General features: G+C 39.8%; 1 protein-coding gene across 2 annotated transcripts in view; it reads right to left on the reverse strand.

Moving 5' to 3' along the window:
• The window catches only part of afap1 (actin filament associated protein 1), a 269598-nt gene that overhangs the window by 122428 nt on the left and 126821 nt on the right, over window positions 1-20349 (reverse strand). For both annotated transcript variants that reach the window (XM_072577343.1, XM_072577254.1), the window contains exons 2-3: window positions 12539-12667; window positions 421-518 (exon numbers count right to left, since the gene is read on the reverse strand). In XM_072577343.1, coding sequence (XP_072433444.1) covers window positions 421-518; window positions 12539-12667 — 227 coding nt within the window. The remainder of the gene's footprint in view (window positions 1-420; window positions 519-12538; window positions 12668-20349) is intronic.

A 20349-nucleotide genomic window follows, 5' to 3' on the forward strand; every position in this document is an offset into this window, starting at 1 on the left:
ATACAGTACAATGAGTTGGCCGGCTCAGACAGCAAGGTAAGCAGCAGTGCAGATCCAATTTAACTGCTCACACAACACATGGAATAGACCTTTAGAAAATATATCAAATTTTATCATTTGAAACAGAATTGAAATCCCTTTCTGTCTAATAAGGGAGGCATGTTCCATCGGATGTTCAAACTGCTTCTTGCACCGTCACGGAGTAAAGAGAAATCTAATAGCAGTAACCAAAAAGAAAACGAAGTAGAATTTTCCTTGACCAAGCAGCATTCCAGGAATTAATATGTAATAAAACTATAAGCCTCTCTTTATAGTTAGGATTTGTTCTTTGGATAACAGTTAGCACAGATACTTGCTGGATAAACATCTCTGTTCAATATATTTAAGCTGTAGTCACAGTAAGACTGAAGGACCACTCACATGCCATGGATGAGGGATCTCAGGTAGAGGAATCTGAGGTGGTGCAGGCACACTGCAAGGTAAGTCATGCTTCTGTGTAGAGTTCTTCATTTGACAGTCTGGAACAAAACAAGCAAAATTGCAGGAAAGTATGCTATTCACCTGCTGAAAATATTACATTATTCAGTAAATACAAACCCAATAAGAATGTTATAAAATATCAAAATAATCGCCAGTAGAATTTCAGCAATGATCATTTTATAGTAGAATTGTGATAGATAGCATCAACGCACCATTGTCCAGCACCAGCTCTGTAATGCCTGCTCAGTGATGAGCCATGATATATACATCCTGAAGATCCTGACAAAATGCCACTTTTGAATATTTTGTATAGTCCAAAATCAACTTCTAAAGTTGGCAGAATGTTCATGTACAATTCTTCTCCATTAAAACAGTAGGTTCAAAAGAATATTTAAATATTTTAGTCTAAGTAGTAGTAACAAATTTAGCACATCTAGCACACAAATAACCAGGCAGAGACAGACAAAGAGAGACAGCAATGAAGCAAAAGATTATCCACTGGGGAAACAGGCAAGATATGAAATGGGTCTTGTGCTTTTTAAAAGTTAGAAAACTGCAAAGGCCCAATCAGCATTGACAAATTTATTACTTTAGACTATTCCCTCAAGACTCAGCCAGGGAGGTAAAGAAGGGCACCCTGTTGTCCAGAGTCTCCAGAAATTTTGTCCAGACTTGCATCTTAAAGAGTGATGTATAATATTACTGAAGTTCATTAACACAACATCGTAGATGCAGTAACAAGTAATTAAGCCCAACACAACTGGTATAGTAAATGGGTATTAAGACTGTCTCCAAAAGTGGGAGGAACCATCATATGGTCAGTCATTACTCATCTCCTGTGGGGCCAGCACGTGAGGTGATCTATCTGGACACATCAGCTTCACTGGTGCTTAGAGCTTTGAGTCTCAGCTCAACAAGTGGATGAAATCCATCACATCACATCACAACAAAAGAAGACATGTTGGAATTCAGAACAACGCTGGGATTAACAGACGACTTACAATGAGCTGATAACAAACACAAGATAACTGTAATCAGCACGCAGTTTGGTAGGTAGTGCAGTGTCAGTTGCTTCCCTTCAAGAGACCAACTACACCAAGTTTAGGTCACTTGAAAGTAATATATTAGACATTAGATTAGATTAGATTAGATTAGATTACTTACAGTGTGGAAACAGGCCCTTCGGCCCAACAAGTCCACACCGCCCCGCCGAAGCGCAACCCACCCATACCCCTACATTTACCCCTTACCTAACACTACGGGCAATTTAGCATGGCCAATTCACCTGACCTGCACATCTTTGGACTGTGGGAGGAAACCGGAGCACCCGGAGGAAACCCACGCAGACACAGGGAGAATGTGTAAACTCCACACAGTTAGTCGCCTGAGGCGGGCATTAATTTGGCAGGGGAGACGTTCAGTGGAAATATAGGGCAAGTTGCTGGCTTCACTGCAAGCAACTCATGACTCTTGATAATAGAATATCTCTAACAAATGGTTCAGACATGTTTACTCCATTGGCCCCTCAGTTTGTACAGTCAGTTAATTCCATGCATACCTGAGCTCTAACACTGTGCTCCACTAAGGGAGGATAAGACTGCCATCTGAGAATCGTCAACTCAGAAATTACTTACGTACTAGGGGTGAGAATGCAAGAACGGCACAGATCATGACATCGTGATTTGAGACGGATAAATGGGAACATACAGAGACTATTTAAGCTTTGCTACTACCATGAGCTTCATGTAACTAACACCTTTCAAAACCTTGTTCTTTCAAAACAAACTATTCCATAAGATATGCTGGAGACATCCAAGATCAGCTGGATTTGATCATTACCAGATACAAATTTCTGAACAGCATTTCCAATGCATGCAGTTGCCGCAGCAGTGACTGTGATATAGATCACTCTCTATCATGAACCAAGCTTGGAATGCAATGCTGGAAGGTTTTTAAATCAAAGTAGAAGTAATGTCTCTGCATCAACATTAACAATACTGCCTATCCAGATTTTAAAATAAGTTCTTCAACCCAATTAAACAGGTGCATGTTAGCATTCCCTAACAAAACACAAATGTGAAATGAAACATACTTTGAGACACATGTTCAATACCATCCTCCTAACATATGGGAAGTAAAAGCAGAAGAACATCAGCTAGTTCGAAGCCAGCATCACTGTTCTGGCCATTCTGAAGAAGTGTCAATGGACCTGAAAAGTTAATTCTGGCCTCTCTCCACAGATGTTGCCAAATCTCTTTAGTTTTTCCAGCAATGTCTGACTTCCAGCATCCAGCAATTCTTTGGTTTTTATTTTGTTTAGTGCAATGAATCAGTTTTTAAAGCTAAGCTGTCCACTTTCATTAGTTACAAGTGAGATGCAAGTGACAAAACTAACTGCACAAGGGGCCAGTCTAAGTAAAGTTTGACAAACTGTGAGGAGGTGATTATTGGTTACAATTCTGCCAGGATATTCAGACGTACTTTAACACAGGGAATGCCAGGAGCATGAAGGTATCAAAAGGGCAGCAGATCAAAAAGAAGGCAGAAAGTGGGTTCAGTGAAACAAACGGTAGGTAAGGTCACCATGAACTGCAGTAAACATTTGGAGAGATGGATGGAACATTATTTTGGGCTGTACTGTAAAGCGAACATTGTCTTTAAGAAAGCTCAAGTGCCACGGAAAGTCTAGTCATGAAACAGCTGTGTATTGAACCCCCAGGGAGAATTTTGCAATGCAATTGATTTGCTCGCCAAGAGCAAAGCTCCGGCTGTTGATGTTATACCATCTGAACTCAGCAAGCACAGGAAACTGACACTCCTGAAGTAGTTGCACAAACTTCCCAGTCTCTACTAGAGGGCAAGGGGAGTGCTTCATAATATGTGTAATGCAAAGATTGTGACCCTGCACAAGACTAAGGCCAAGTGCAGCAACTATACAGGCATCTTCCTGCTGAGCATCCTAAGAAAAACATTGCTCTGGTTAGGCTGAGGATCTTGGATGAAAGCATCCAACCAGAATCCCAGTCTGGTTTCATAACTGGGGAGATCTACAAATGGCATGATCTTCTCAGTCTGGCAGCTGCAAAGCAAAACGCCATGAACAAAGGAGGCCATTATGTATTGCCTTCATCAATTTCACCAAGACATTCGACCATGTGAGCAGAGGCAACCTATTTAAACTGGAATAAATTGTCCTCTTGATAAAGGTGTTGAATGCAATGTCCTCTTTCTACATTAATATAATGGATAAGATCAACTACGATAGGGCAACATCAGAACCCTTTGACAGTGCAGTGAAGTCAAACAGGATTGAGTTCTGGCACCAAGATGTTTTGTTATACTATTCTCTTTGATGCTATCATGTGTCTTCAGGCTATCTTCAGTGCGGAATCTAATTACATACCAGAATTGCTTGGAGAACGTTCAGTCCTGCCTGCCTGCCTGCCTGATGTCCAAGCCAAAGGTGGACCAAATCCTTTCAGAGATTTGATCCACACACCATATATCATAACAACATTCCATTCAGTGACAAATTGACAGACTCACATCTATAGAAAGACAGAGTTTGATTTGCCTAGCAGAATTAGTGAGACAAATGTCATGGCCCAGGATGTTGTTATACCACCATCTATCAACATTGACAATGTGATGCTGGAGGTTGCTGATAGTCTTACATATTGTGACACCACAATCACTGGCAATCTCTCAACATACAAATTCAAAACATGCAGTGAAAAAGCTACAGCTATTATTTCCAACAAGAAGGAAAACGTGGAACAACAGGAACCAAACCGAGAATAGTTTTGGGCCTCTTAACTACTGGCACTGGAGACAGTCCAGAAAAGGTTCACTAGGCTGATACTGGGTATAGAGGCCATAGAGGCATTATGAGAGAGAGGTTAACTAGATTGGGCCTGTACTCATCGGAATTCAGAAGAATGAAAGGTGACCTTATTGCAACATACAAGATTCTTTGGGGACTTGGTAAGGTAGATGTGGAGAGATTGTTTCCCCTTATGGTAAAGTCTAGAACGGGAGGATATCATTTCAAAACAAAAGGGGTGCACAATTAAAACTGATTAGGAGAACTCTCTTCTGTCAGAGGGTAGTGAATCTGCAGTATCTTTAATGCAGCAGGCTGGGCTGTTAAGTATATTCAAGGCTGAGATAGATAGATTTTTAATCTGTAAGAGAATCAAGAGGTTTAGGGAAAATACGAAGTAGAGTTGAGCATTATCAGATCAGTTATATCCTGATTGAATGGTGGAACACACTTGATGGGCTGAAGGGCCTACTTCTGCTTCTATGTCTTATGGTCTTTTGGTCTTAACTACACATCTGCATCCCAGTACAGTTTTCTACAGTTGAGAGACCTGGACAACACATGTTGGCAGGAGGAAAGGCTAAGCAGTTTCCATCTTTGCTGCTTCAGATGTATTGTTTATAGGAAGGTCACCAAATCAGAAGTTCTGGAATGTGCGAATGTCGTCAGCAACATTCATTGCTAAGATAACAATATCCGCACTGGCGAAGTTATATACCCAAAGCCCTTCATTACTGTGAATGGCCACTGGATTACAACCTCCTGGATATTCATACCTTTCCTACAAGGGCATCTACGCAAGCATATCATGAGGATGGCAGACATAGACACGGACAACTAGGAGACAGTCATTAACAGCTGTGGCCTCTGGAGACTGTTTGGAAGAGGTGAGCAGAAACAAAAAGCTCTACAAATCAAGAAGTACACTCAGAGAAAACCAAGGCGATGTAAATTGTGCACCTCCTCAGTTCACCGTCTTCCTGAACAGGAAATATGTCAGAGAATGCCAAGCCAGAGTCAGGCTTCTGAACTACACCAGACAAAATTAAAAGAGTTGACCACCAAGTCACAAAGGCAAAAGGGAGGACTGCAGATGCTGGAAATCAGAGTCTAGATTAGAGCGGTGCTGGAAAAGCACAGCAGGTCAGGCAGCCTCCAAGGAGCAGGAAAATCGACGTTTCAGGCAAAAGCCCTTCATCAGGACTGAAGGCAGGGAACCTTCAGGGTGGAGAGATAAATAAATGCCCATTTATCTCTCCACCGAGTCACAAAGCATTGTTTTACAAGATGCAAAGCTGGCCCACGTATCAGCCAATGAATCAAATATGAAGCTGAACTGAAATTTAAACAATATTACCAATTTTGGGGTAGAAATTTACTTGGGCTGTTTGAGTACTTCACCTTGGAGGCTTGAAGGAAGGTTTTAAAACTTCAAACATTACTGGGTGAACTACCTTTCACTTACACAGGTAACACACGCTATTTAAACAAAATGAAGGTCCAACTGGAAATAATTCTGAAGAAGAGTTATTTGACTCAATGTTTACTGGCTCTCTCTCCACAGATACAGCTGGATCAGAGGTTCTCCGGCACTTTCCATTTTCGCTACATGATTACAGATTCACTTCATTACTATAAGAAACAGAACAGCCTCGACCAGGGAGACAAAATATTGGCTACTTGATTTTGAGAGAAATGAATGTACTTGAGACAACAATAGCCACAAGTCTTTTCCTGTATTTTCCAAATTACATCTATATCAAACTAATCAGAAAATGATCCACAATTTAAGACCACCTACTAGAACATTGAAGATGACACATTAATATGGTGCAGACCAGACTGTGATCCAAGGCAGATGACCATCCTACTGTGATTTTTTAATAAACATCACTATCATTATTTTAAAGACCTGCAGAATTCCTATGATTCACAAAAATGAAAGACTTCTGAGAAAGTCTTCCAACCAAATTAACTTGTTTGATGTAAAGTCAAGTGATAGTTTCAAAAATGGTTTAATGTGAGAATAGTCACAATATCAATCCTTAAAAATGTTACTGTTCAACTGTGACATTTAGAATTTTAAATACTTTGAAATACAAGCCAATCATCTGTCTTACAATGCCAAACAGTGTCATTTGATGTCTGGGAAACAGGACTTCCTGCGAAGTCTGCTTTATTATTTTCAGATGTTAACCCTCAGAAAGCTATAAGGAATATATGATAATGACGCACAAACTTGGAGCCTTACTAATAACATTAGGACAACAAAAATACCAATATCACCTGAAAGTAATTTGAGAACTTGTTTTCAGACTTTTTTTTAAAAGACAGAAATGAGTACTTGAATTTTCTTCATCTAGACATTCAGGAAGGTGTAACATATTTAGTTATCCACCTTAAAATTTGAGATCTCCTGTTCATAAAGTCAGAGTCCTACAGCACAGAGACAGGCTCTTTGGCCAAAACTGGTCCATGCCAACCAATATGTCCATCCACACTAACCCCATTTCCCTGCACTTGGCCCATATCCTTCTAATCTTTTCCTATACATGTATTTGTCCAAATGCCTTTTAATAGTTGTTAATGTGCCCACCTCAACCACTTCCACTGGCAGCTCATTCCATAAGCATACCACCCTCTGAGAAAAAGTTGCACCTCAGGTTCCCTTTTATTTTTTCCCCTCTAACCATAAACTGATGTCGATTCTAGTTGTCGATTCTCTAACCCTGGGAAAAAGACTGAATGCATTTGCCCCATCCATGCCTCTCGTTATCTTATACACTTCTCAGTCTTCTACTCTCTATTGAAAAAAGCTTATTCAACCACTCTCTGTAACTCAGACCCTTGAGGTGTGGCAACATCCTTGTAAACTTCTTCTGCACTCTTTCCATTTTAATACATCCTTCCTATAGCAAGGTGACAAAAACTGAACATAATACCCCAAGTGCAGCCTCACAAATGTCCTGTACAATTGCAAAATAACTTCCCAACTTCCATACTCAATGCCCTGATGAAGAACAGTGTGCCAAAAGCCTTCTTTATTGCCCTGTCTGTCTATCTCTGACTCCACTTTCAGAGAACCGTGAACCTGAACTCCAAGGACCCTCTGTTCCAATACACTCCTTAAGGCCCTACCATTCACAGTGAAACTCCAACCTTGATTTGACTTTCCAAATGAGACCTCACGCGTATCTATGTTAAACTCAATTTGCCATTTCTCAGGCAATTTTCCCAGCTGATCAAGGTCCTACTACAATTTCTGAGAACTTTCCTCACTGTCCACAAAAGCACCTATTTTAGTGTCATCTCCAAACTTACTAATTATGCCTTGTACATTCTCATCCAAATCACTGATATAAATAACAAACAGCAATGGGCCCAGCACTGATCCCGGAGGCAGACCACTAGGCACAGGCCTCCAGTCCAATGAGCATCCTTCCACTATTACCCTCCGTTTCCTACCATCAAACCAATTGTGTATCCAATTTGCCCAATCCCTCAGGATTCCATGCAATCTAATCTTTCAGAGCAGTCCATGTGAAAACTTATCAAAGGCCTTACTGAAATCCATATAGTGTATGTCTACCATCTTGCCCTCATCAACCTTCCTGGTTACTTCAACAAAGAACTCTAACAAATTTGAGAAGTATGATCTCCCAAGCACAATGCCATGCTGACTACTCCTAACCAAATTCTGTTCTTTGCATTGGTCAATTAACTCACTAATAATTTTGAAATACTTTCTTCATCCTTAAATGAAAATGTCATTTGTTTTAAAGTATGTAACAAATACAAGTCATATTGGTCTCTGTTCAGAAATATGTTTATGATCTTAAGTTGTTCTAATTTATATGTTAAGAGATTATTCAATCTAGTCTAACTCCAAGGCAGAGGGTTTTAGGAATGGAATACCAGTTTAGGGAACAGGACAAATTGTCAGGAAGTGGAGGGATAATGTTAATTTTTGGTCATTTGTTCCTCAAATTATGGAACATATACGTTATTTTGCACATTGATTAAAAATATTTTCCATACTTTATCTTTGATTGATTGCACTTATTCATGCTTTTTTTTTGTCAAGTGATGGTTAATTAGGTAACATCGCTTTAATCTGCTCATGGGAGTTCACAGCCAAATATGGCTGCCTTTCATTTTATCCCTACACGATCATGTTCATTCCTGTCCCAATTCCAACTTCTACATTCTTGAACCTCTGAATAGTTTTTAGGATGTTCTTATATTCTTTCACGTTTTGCATAATCCATAAAGCAGATTTCCAATTCGTATCTTGGTTGGCCTCACTAAATAATGTGATCATGTCATGCAATATTATACTCTCAGCACCACGTAGAACTATAATCCCTTTAGCATGTTGCAATCTGACAGCTAATCTAGGAGTGAAAACAGTGTCATGCTTTATTATTCTTCTTTCAGTTCATGAAAACACATACTGAGTACTTATTTTAGTTTACTTAAGTGAAAAGGGAAGTTACTTTGTTACAATTAATTACCTAACGCACAAGTGTTAACCAACTTCCAACATAGAGACTGAAAGTTAGACCTTATTGAATACCAAATGTACTAACACAAAGATCATCAGAGTAATAAAATATTTAGCAATAGAAAACGAGAACAGTTTAGGTTGAGCGCAGCTCTTAGGCAATGCAATGTAGATTATGTCAATTTCCCAGGGGAGGCAATGTCATAAGCTCCTAGCAGCATGGGTTTCTTCAATGGTATCAAAACAGAACATAAGCAAGCTGTGCAAATCGTGGTGCACAGTGCTCTCAAGAAATCTATGTAGTTCATGTGATTCTCCTTTAGAGGCATAATGCAAACAAATGCTTCCACTTTGTAGTGTCAGTACAACTTGCACTGAATGGAGAAGGGTGGTCTCATTTCTGCAGCCTGTTAAAATAAGCTTTTCTGCATTCACATAGAGGTGGTCAGAATCATGAATTATCAAGTACACCTCCCAGTCATACTTGCTATCTCCCTTTCTCTATTGCTTTTAGGGTCAATACCATGAGGATTATCAAGCAGCATTTCTTTCCCCAAAGCAAGTGGCTGCTGCCCAGTCCATTACCGTTGCATGACTGGACAACTTCAGTAAATAAGAGCACTGCACCATTGGACAATTCCCTAACTTCCCTACTGACCTTACATTCCATTCCTTATTCAGTTGTCAGTCAATAGTTAAAATTATACGTTAGTATGAGCAGATCGCATACATCCATCTATGTGACTTCACTAGGAAGTGACTGCATAGAAACTGGATGATCTCAACCAAGTTGAGAATGTTGTTGAAAAAAAAAGTTGTCAAGTACCAGAAAACATTTTAAACCTTTCAGCCCAGTGACAATATACAAACAAAAATGGAAAGAAATTACTTTCCAGTGCCCCCACTGCAGTGGTCATTGAGCAGATTCAGGTGGTCGGCTCAATTAATATGAAAATCCAGACTGTTTTGTAGTAACTGGCCAGCAATTGCATTTCTTTCAACTGAACTAGGAAAAAATTTACTCTGCGCACATCCCAACCAGTATGAGCTAGTAATCCATTTGAAGAAGACTTATCTGACGTTGCAACTGGGCAGAGCCAACAGATATTCCTGAGACACTTGTATGTGAGGCATGGTCCTCAATACTGACCAGGCCTACCAGTAAGCCGACCAAACAGCCAGCTGTCTGGTAAAGACAGTGATCCAGAGAAAAAAATCCAACTCTACACGTCATCGGATGGCTCCAATCTAAGGCCGAAGCTGCTACCTTACATTGTCACCTACCTTTACAGCAAGGAAACTGAAAATGGCAGGAAATCTAAAACAGCACTGATATATTGTTCACACAATCCATACACTCATACAGAACATAATGATCAGACTTTAAAACTACATTATTAGCTGAAAAAAGCTTTGTCAGGTCTGATAGTCATTACAGGTGCTATACAAAAGTTAGTCTTTATTTCTTATGAGCCTAGGAATTATTTTTAGCAAGATGAGCCATATGCATAATTTATTTGTATTACATTTCACCTTTACTGTTTTAAATAAATCCATTGCTTTAAACGTTTCAGCGCCACAATTAAAACAGCAAACAAAGAAATGTTGGTAATGTCACATGAATTCATTAACCAGTTGTGTACCAGTAATTTGCCAATTGTACACTGAATGCTTTGCTTGAAACTGCCAGCACATCATTCACAAAGGGAGCTTCTTAGCTGCAGTAAGTGACAATTTTCACATCAAATCGCACAATCAATTTGAAAACTCATATCAAGATGTAGGAGTTTCTGGTATGAACAACAACTGGAGTAATTGACACATGTGATTCAAAATCAATTACAAATTGGAGATGCAATTCCCAATAAATATGCATCTTCAGCTGAAATGTAAGAAATCCTTTAACCAAGCTGGGAATCCTGTATCTTCTGAGGTGGCAAATCAAGTATTGATTTTAATGCTTATGGTTTTGTTTTTAAACAAGAGAATTGTTCTGAAATGTTGGTGGAGAGAAGCTTTTGTTAATTAATTTTTTAAAAAATGATTGAGCTGCTCCATCCATGGCTGGTTGAGCTGGTGCGATAACAATATTCTTCTCTATTAAGTCCAAAGACGAATTTACTCCAGATGACAGGGCTCTCACCAATAAGCTGGAAGTGGGCTGCTAGGCCTGCATTGCGTTGTTGATGCAAAGGTTTCTCAAGGACAGTTACCCTGATGCTGGAGATCTTGCCCCATAATTCTGCTATAAAACAACAGGAAACAGGAACAGGAGGTGGCTGTTCAGCCCCTTGAGTCTACTCACCTTTCAACAGGATCATGGCTGAAAGACATTCCTCACAACCACTTTGCTGCTCTTTCCTCATAACCTTAATATCCCCTACTGATTAAGTGTCTATTGCAGTCTTAAATGTACATAAGGGGGTCTGCTCTCACAGCTCTCCATGGTAAGGAGTTCCAAAGACTCACAATCCACAGAGAAGAAATTCCCTCTCATCTCAGTCTTAAACTGGCACCCGTTTATCCTGAGACTATGCCGTCTGGTTTTAGTCTCTCCCAAGAGGGGAAACATCCTCTCAGCATTTCTCCTGTCCAGCCCCTTAAGAGTTTTATAGGTTTCAAAGAGATCACCTCTCATTCTTCTAAAATGCAATGAGTAAGGTCCCAACCTGTTTAACCTTTGCTGCAAAGATAATCCCATCATTCCCAGGATCAGCCAAATGAACCTTATTTGAATTGTTCCAATAAAATGATATCTTTCCTTACATAAGGGGAGCAAAACTGCTCACAGCACTCCAGATGTGGTCTCACCAGCACCTTGAACCTTGCTGGCAATGTACACACCAGGAACCCAGGATAAGCGAGTGAACTATAATGTCCGAGAGAAAGGGGTTGCTGGCTGCATACGTACAAGAGGGTGAGAAAAAGGCCAAAAGGATGGTTCACAGCAAAATCCCTCTCCCCACTTCCCGAAGCCAGGTCCCTCAATCAACTGAATGTCTCAAAACAAAAAGGAACTCCTTGCAACTACCCATAGGCCTTCCCACCCAAGATCTAATTGGGACAGTGGCAGGAAGCCACCTTTCCAATTACATGCCTCTGCCTCCAAACCTACCTTCAGATGAGAATTAAATTTCATCCCATGAGTGGCTGCACTGGGACAAGTGGCAGACTCAAGCTGCTTCATTAATGTAAGGCCTGGGCCATTTCCACTTTAGTCAACAACAAGTTGTTATCTTGCAATAATATTAGCTTTGCGAAATGTTTTAAATTCAGTTACTGGGCTGAACCTCTGAAGGATCCTTTCCCTTGCTAGAATGCAAGTTACACCCACCCACATTGAAAGCTGAACATGTCTCTGCAACAATGACCTGACTTTAAGCAGCTTGTTCTCCTTCAAGAGCCTCAACAGAATCAATATTAGCCTTTGTCAGCAGCAATCTATTAACGTTCTTATAGTGGCACAGGGAGCAGAAATCTCCCCCTTGATTGGGGGAGTGAAGCAGCTTTGTTTTGACACTCTCCCTACTGAAATTTCAGCAGCTATTTTACTAGGAGTACGGCCTGAAGTTATGTCTCTAATACCGATTTCTCATGAAATGCTGGCCCCACTCAACAGATCCACCATCATTCTGCAATTGGAGACAACATGAATTTTGTGACCCATGGTTACTTGTTGAATGCTTCTAGAAGTAAGATTAATTAGCTGAGTGTTATGGTTGTATACTTACCAAACACTGACTTGATCCTCCGTAAGATGTTGCAGACTGCAGTCTTTTTCTCTCTGGCAGATGTGGTTAGATATTCATGGTCAAGAAGTTCCAGGAATAGATGTAATTCCACAATCAACTCCTCCATCACTGAAAAGAGCAAACAGCAATGATTAGCTTGCTAATACTGTAGTCCACTAACAATCAGAGTGTTGGGGCAATTCTACAAATCTGCATTTCCAATGGCAATGGCACCTGCATAGAATTTACTTTAGGAATTTGCAGATCAGCAGCCTTTCTATCCATTTAAAACAGATGGAAAATAACGTATTGTACACTCTCTCAAATAAATCCTACTCCTCATTCAGATGCAGCATCAGTCCCTATGTTGCATTGTTCAGTCACAAAAGTCCTATCACTACACCTTGTATAGTCATTTGCCTTGACCCCAAAAGCCTGTCATTAACTTCTGACTGACATGACAATTCTTTTTTTAAAAAACAACTGAATTGAATGACAATTGCTTGATGCATTTAACTTAAAACATTAGTAATTCATAATTCTCTCTAGCTAATATGCAGATCACAAAATCAGATTCAAGATAAGTTGTTCAAAGTCCCACATCAATAGAGAGAAAACAAAAAAAATCATATTGAAGTTGAAATATGCTTGAAGTGACAGGGATATATTGCGGTCTCTGTAGATCAAGTAGTTCATGTCAAGACCAATCTGTCAGTGTTTTTACTGTTGCTGTTGTTGTTCTGGCTCACTTCTATTATTATTGTAATGTACACACCCTCCTCTTTGCTGATGCTGGTACACTAAACTTGGACTCAGCAAGTTCCTGCAGGCTGCCTTTCATCTCTACCTCTCAATCATTACTGATTGAATAAGCATCAGATAGAATTGAAATGTAAAGAATGTAAAAAGGGAAAAAAAGACCCAGGGAAAAGAACTGTATGTTCCAAGAACAATGTATTGGCGCGTCATTATCTTCATGGCAAAGATGCTCCTTGCATTTCCTCATTTGGATTTCTAATTGTATGATCGGCAAAAGTACAGGATAAAGTTGTCTTTGCAGACTAATCTATAACAGCTAGTGGCTCCTTCAAACATTTGCTGTTAAGGGCTTCATTTGCACCTCATCAGTAGTAAGGCTTTTAAGAAGCAATGTTATATTACAAGGTTATCTTGCTACATATCTGCCTTATGGTGTCTTCAATGTTGACAATTACCAGCACTTCAGACTCAGGAGAGGCACCCAGATGCTCTACAGCAGAGTCAATGGCAATGATCAAGTAATGGCGACAGCAATGAATAGCAAAATTTCACACAGTCAAAGTGAAGATTAAAATACAGCTATCAGACAATGAGTAAGGAGTTGAAAAGTGACAGTAAAAGCTGAGGCAGGGCATTTTGTTTTCTATAGTTTATTTTACTATTAGGTAATTTTCATACAGATTTTAGTTTGAAGCTAGTTTATACAACTTCTGTCAATGTTCCATATTTGTGGCTAGATTACAAGGATGGAAAATGCATTAAAATTTCAATCAAGGAATTGAATGGATTTGTACTCACTGTATATTATAAAATGTTGTGAGAATGCTGTGACATTGTATCACAGAGGCCAACAATGCCCCAGTCTTTGGGGCATCTCCCCAGGGAGTTGCCACAATCAGTAAAGTTTTCTGAGGTGGAGTGACATGGTTAGATTCCAGGGAACACTAGTTTCAGCATGGTCATGAGGCCTTCACTAACATTTTGTGCTCCTCTTATGATCAAATGTCTTGTTATCAATCCCCACCCAAGCTCACCTTCATAAGATTCAAAAGCAGCTGCCACTACCAGCCTGAGAAGGTTCTGAAGATGGGATGGAAACACATAAATATTTCACTTATCAGTCTACAAACTGGAGATGAAAAGTGTGGTGCTGGAAAAAGCACAACAGGTCAAGCAGCAGAGGAGTAAGAGAGTCAACATTCCGGATAGAACCCTACATCTTAGACTCTTAGAGGATAAACTGGTTACGTAGGCTGGTGCTGAGGACGCAGATGTGGCTGCAGTAATAGGATTATTTCAGAATGAGGTTGAAGATCTTCAGGGTGGAGGAGGTGACTGAGGGTGGAATGGGAGACAGACCCACTGTGATTTTTGTGGAGGGAGGAGGGAAGCTTCTTCAAGGTGGGCTTCCTTCACAGAGGCTTTACAGTGTGGTTTTTGGCAACTTGGAGGTAGTGAGGACTGCAGATGCTGGGAAGTCAGAGTCAACAAAATGTGGAGCTGGAAAAAGCACGGCATGTCAAGCAGCAGAGGAGCAGGGGAGTGAACATTTTGGGGCAGAACCCTTCATAATGGGTCCAAGCTATCCAACATGATGCACTGTGTTATAGTTCATAAAATATCTACAGCGCAGAAAGAGTCACAACAGGTGGGGCGCTGCCCAAATTCGGCTGCTCATCCCTTAGTTGGGCAGCATCTAAAGTCTGACCACCATGAGCTGTTGACTGACTCTATCCAAGCCCAAGGCTGCTCCTTGCAGTGCTAGGGACCTCCTGTGTGAAGGCTCTTGATGAAGAATTGCTGACAGCTAGAACAAGCTTCCTCATTTTGTGTCTGCACTAGACGTTAAAGCAAGACAGCAGTAACAGGAGTCCACTACTTCTGCTTGAGGGGGCACAGTACAAGAAACATGGCATGACAATGCGAGGAGGGGACACTGAACATGAAGGTAGGCTCACAGAGAGAGTGAGCACTATGACAGCACATAGAGAGTGTGAGGACTATCTTTTTACTTAGTGTGTAAAAAAATTATTATTTTTAGAAATAAGAAAGAGCTGTTTTAAAATAAGTATTTGAAAAGGGGGCTGTATGTTTTGAAAGCAAGTAACGAAACACCCATTGAAGGTATTGTATTAATAACTGTCTGAAGAAGCAATAATTGAAATTTGAGTCGGTGACAATTGAAATGGGTTACAGAAAGAGAGACAGAGACAGATGTGTTTAATTCTTACCCAGCTTGGGAGTCATTTCTCTGTTCTCTACAGTCAAAACTCACTCTAGACCTGAAGAATAGTAGTTTATCTTCCCTGCAACAGTTGGTGTCTGATGTGACTTTTAACTGGAAAATCAGAGACATTTTATAAGGGAACCAGTGACCCAGAATCTCTCACCAAATAGTGCAAGCATCTGGACATAGGTGACTGAAGCAATGAACAACAGAATCTGAAGCAAGGCCTACTGGACTTCTAGGTTGACCCTTCTGCCCAATAACTTATTGTCACCTGTCTATGTATGCGTAGACAAATTTACGGGAATTAGAGTTTTAAGTAGTAGTGGTTTTTTTTGACAATGGTTTATAAATGTTTACATGTAACTAGAGGCTAATTACGTTTAATGAATAGTAATTTCTGCTCAGTACAGAAGCCTGATTGGTCCACGCTTTCAATCTTGGTCTGAAGATCAGGTAGATTAAGAGACTTTGTGTATTTTAGAACATCTTTAAAGTTGTGTCAACTCCAGGAATAGTAGGGCTCCATTTCCAGCGTGCTACCCCAGTGAATTGGAACAAGAGTGTGGAAATATAGGCTGTTCTAATCCATGAGCTGGGTGTGTAGTGTTCTTGTTCTTTGGGGGCAGCATGGTGGCTCAATGGTCAGCACTGCTGCCTCACACTGCCAGGGTCACCGGTTCGATTCCAGCCTTGGGCAACTGTCTGTGTGGTGTTTGCACATTTTTCCTGTGTCTGCATGGGTTTCGTCCAAGTGCTCCAGTTTCGCCCCCACAATCCATAGATGTGCAGGTTAGGTGAATTAGCCATGCCAAATTGCTCACAGTGTTCAGGGATGTGTAGGTTAGTGCATTAGTCAGGGCAAAGTGTAGAGCAATAGGTTTGGGTGGAATACTCGGAGGGCCAGTGTGGTCTTGTTAGGCCGAGGGGCCTGTTTCCGTACTGTAGGGATTCTATATTCTATTAGCATAATGGTTGCTAGTACAGTGCAAGGTACAGAAGCATGCTGTATGTCGATTGGAGATGTGGCATGAGGATTCTTACAGGCTCAGATGCTAAAGTCTGAGAACATGGGGTACATATAATTGGTGCCCCGTGACATTAAGATGTTGGTGTCAGGTGTCCAACATAGAGGTCATTCACAGTCAATGGCATTCTGAAGTCACCAGGTACCTGCTCCACCTTCATGCTGAGAACTCTTGACATCCAGCTTGTTTGGCAAAACAGGAAGCTGAATATTAATGAGGCAAGTTGCAGAGTTAACAAGATGTTGAACAAGCTAGACTCCCCTTTGATTGGCAACCTGCCACTGCTCAGTGAGAAACTTGTCTCGCTGCTCAGCAAGTGAATGAAAGATCCGAGCTGCTACTGAAGTCAAGACATGTCTTGCTTGACCTCTCATTCAATTTTATCCCAGATCTCACCATATCCAACCTTGCTCAGGGCTCTGTAAGATTCCATCCAGTATCATTATTACTCATTTTTACAGTTGGATGTTTTTGAAACTGCATTGTGGTGCATGCAGTTTCTTGGATGATCTAATGTCAATTTCTTGATTATACCAACACTAACCATATAAACACATTAACATGTTTATGGAAGTCTAATCAGCTAGCCCAACTTCAAGTTTCATCACAAGTATCCGAGTGCCAATGTTATTCCGTACTAGCGATTCTCAAACACAGACAAAACATGCTGAGAACAGTTTGCATTTAACTGCATATATGACGTTCATCCTAATTTATATTCTAAAGTTTAAGTCTTAAACAATTTAAATCTACTAAATAAAACTGAAAATGTTGTCGAGGAACAGTTCCCAAGAGTTTGGGTAGTGCACGAATAAGATATTTGTAACAAACTAACATTGGCTCTAACTGTCCTCTCCTGCAGAGCTTGCACAAATTTGCACAACATAGCTTGGCGTCATTTCTACTGCTCTGCCAAACTAAGGATTTCTCTGCCAACAATGTATTGTCCAAAAAGTAAAGCTCATTAAACTCATCTGTATCTTCTTCTTACTGCTGCCTTTTTTAATCTTAACTTTGAGACAGTCGCAGTGATTTCGTTTTTGGGAACAACTATTTCATTAAAATATTTTGTTTTCTTTTTAAAATCCATAACATTCAATCTACATTTTGGTGCTACGCAAGATTGTTGAAGATAACATTTTAATGAATATCCGCTTAAATAAAAAAGTGTTTGTACAGAGATCCACTCGAGCACACCAGTACACCAGAAATAGTATTCTCTTTTGAACTGGACTTGACAGTTGTGCATTTCATATATGTGTATCCTCATCACTTTTAGCTGAACTGTGAAAATACTTGGCATAACATAATAATAGATACAAAGCATTAGAGCTGAACAAATTTATAAAGCAACAGAAAAGATCAAATGCATTTAGTTTAATTAGTATAAAATGCCTTTGCAAATACTGTATACATCACCCTTCATATATCATCTTGAGATATCACATGCAACCTAAACAAACAACTGTTTACTAATCTATTTCACTGGTTCTGGGCCTGCTGACATTCATAGCTTTCTGTTTAAAACTGGACTGACTGATCTGAGGGGAAAATCTATTCTTGTCAACCCTTGTTTAGTGGGTACAATAATGGGCCCTTCCATCAAAATTTCCATGAGGTGCTTATTGATTACCACGACAGGCTTGTAAATCACTTAAGTTTTGCACTCTTAAGGGAGACCAAACTCTGAACACATTAATCATCTTTCCTTTATGTGCTTCTCGTATGTTTGCTAATCTGGATTAAAAACTGAACATGATAGTCTCCCAAACTTTCTATGGAGCAAAAACGGTCAAGTCAAACCTGGAAATCTGACAGTGTCTTTTGATTGATGTTTATTCCAATTCTTTCCGGAGTTGAATTAGAATGTCTCTTGGAATTAAAACAGCTGGAGTATTCCAGCTCAGCATATGTCAAGAAGACAATGATAATTAAATCATTGTGTTTAGACCTTGAGTTAAACAGCAATCCCTCACACAACAACATTTTATTTTAAACAAAGAAATTGAATTCAAATAGCAAAATGGGACTTTGAGAACTTCAATTTAAATTGCTGCTTCCCAACAATTGTTCATAAATTACTAAAAATATTTTGTATTTATTTTAAAAGTGCATAACATTCTTTGCTTTTAATGCTTTTTGACATCACTGTAAATCCTGAGTTGCATCAAATCATACCCATGATTTGGAGGGGCCTGTGTTGGACTGGGGTGTACAAAGTTAAAAATCACACAACACCAGGTTATAGTCCCACAGATTTAATTGGAAGCACACTAGCTTTTGGAGTGCTGCTCCTTCATCAGGCAACCACCTAATGAAGGAGCAGTGCTTCGAAAGCTAGTGCTTCCAATTAAACCTGTTAGACTATAACCTGGTGTTGTGTGATTTTCAAATTATACCCATGCATAATAAACTAAATTTATGAAAATAATACAAATCTATTTCCTTCAAACATGTGGTCTATTTGTTTTGCTCCTAATTTTAATATCCCAAATCAGATCAGGTTCACCTGGTTATCTTGTTCTTAATCACTTTCTTTAAAAGGTCTAAACCCTCTATCGATATCCTAAATCACTTATTCGTCCACCACTCAAAAAAGCATCAAAATATTTTCCTAATCAATCAGTTCAGAGATGTTATTATATACCTCAACATCATGAGGACTTGAATTTCTTTTAAACTTAATCTTTCTCTCCAACTTCAAAATGCAGATTCCTGAAAAGGTTGGGGGCTGAGGGGAGGTCATTAGTGAGCTTGCTTCACCATCATCCTACATGAATAAGAGATGGGCTAATTATACACTTATTTCCATAGATACATTAAAATTATGCTGTACCCTGAATAATGAGAATAGACAAATGCCAGCTAGTTTGTTGGCTGAGGAATACTCATCTCCACAATGTGTTTCCTCAGGGCACTCAACTGGATAATAGTTCAGGCAGAGAAAGCCAAGGAGTCATTATGAAACAATTGTTTCTAACCTGCTTAAAATTTAGTACATTACGTTAAGAGTTACGTTAGAAAAATCATGAGAATTCTTCTAATTAGCACCTAAGCTTATATGGTCGACATCTGAGTTGTACTAATGGGAAATATTTTGCATTCAATCTTTGAACTACATCTTTGAATTATATGGTCTCAGTTTTAATGATGGCGGCATTACTTTTTTTTAAGATTAGATTACTTACAGTGTGGAAGCAGGCCCATTGGCCCAACAAGTCCACACTGACCATCCGAAATGCAACCCACCCAGACTCATTCTCCTACATTTACCCCTTCACTGAATACTACGGGCAATTTAGCATGGCCAATTCACCTAACCTGCACATCTTTGGACTGTGGGAGGAAATAGGAGCACCCGGAGGAAACAGGGAGAATGTGCACATCGACAGTTGCCCAAGGTGGGAATTGAACCCAGGTCTCTGGTGCTGTGAGGCAGCAGTGCTAACCACTGTGCCACCATGCCACCAATAATTGTGGTAGATTTTTAAGGTTAAACAGCTGATAGCCTCCTGTTTGTGACAATTAAAATGCTCATGTAAGAGAAAATTAATTTTTAAAAAAACTGAAAAAAAAAGTCTTAACTTAGAAAATAAGATGTAGACACATAGTTCCTCTTTCTGATGGGAACTAAAATATAGGGTACCCATTCCAAATGCTAAGAACAGTTAATGAAAAGACAGCAGTAAGGTGCTCTTGAATTGCAATTAGGAAGCGCCTGATATGGTCACGCATTAGTGAACGCAGACGTTTGTAGGATTTTCTCTGCTAATCATTGCTAGCAGCTTGGGATATTT

Source organism: Chiloscyllium punctatum, chromosome 1 (genome assembly GCF_047496795.1).
Source record: "Chiloscyllium punctatum isolate Juve2018m chromosome 1, sChiPun1.3, whole genome shotgun sequence".
In the NCBI taxonomy this organism is placed as follows: domain Eukaryota; kingdom Metazoa; phylum Chordata; class Chondrichthyes; order Orectolobiformes; family Hemiscylliidae; genus Chiloscyllium; species Chiloscyllium punctatum.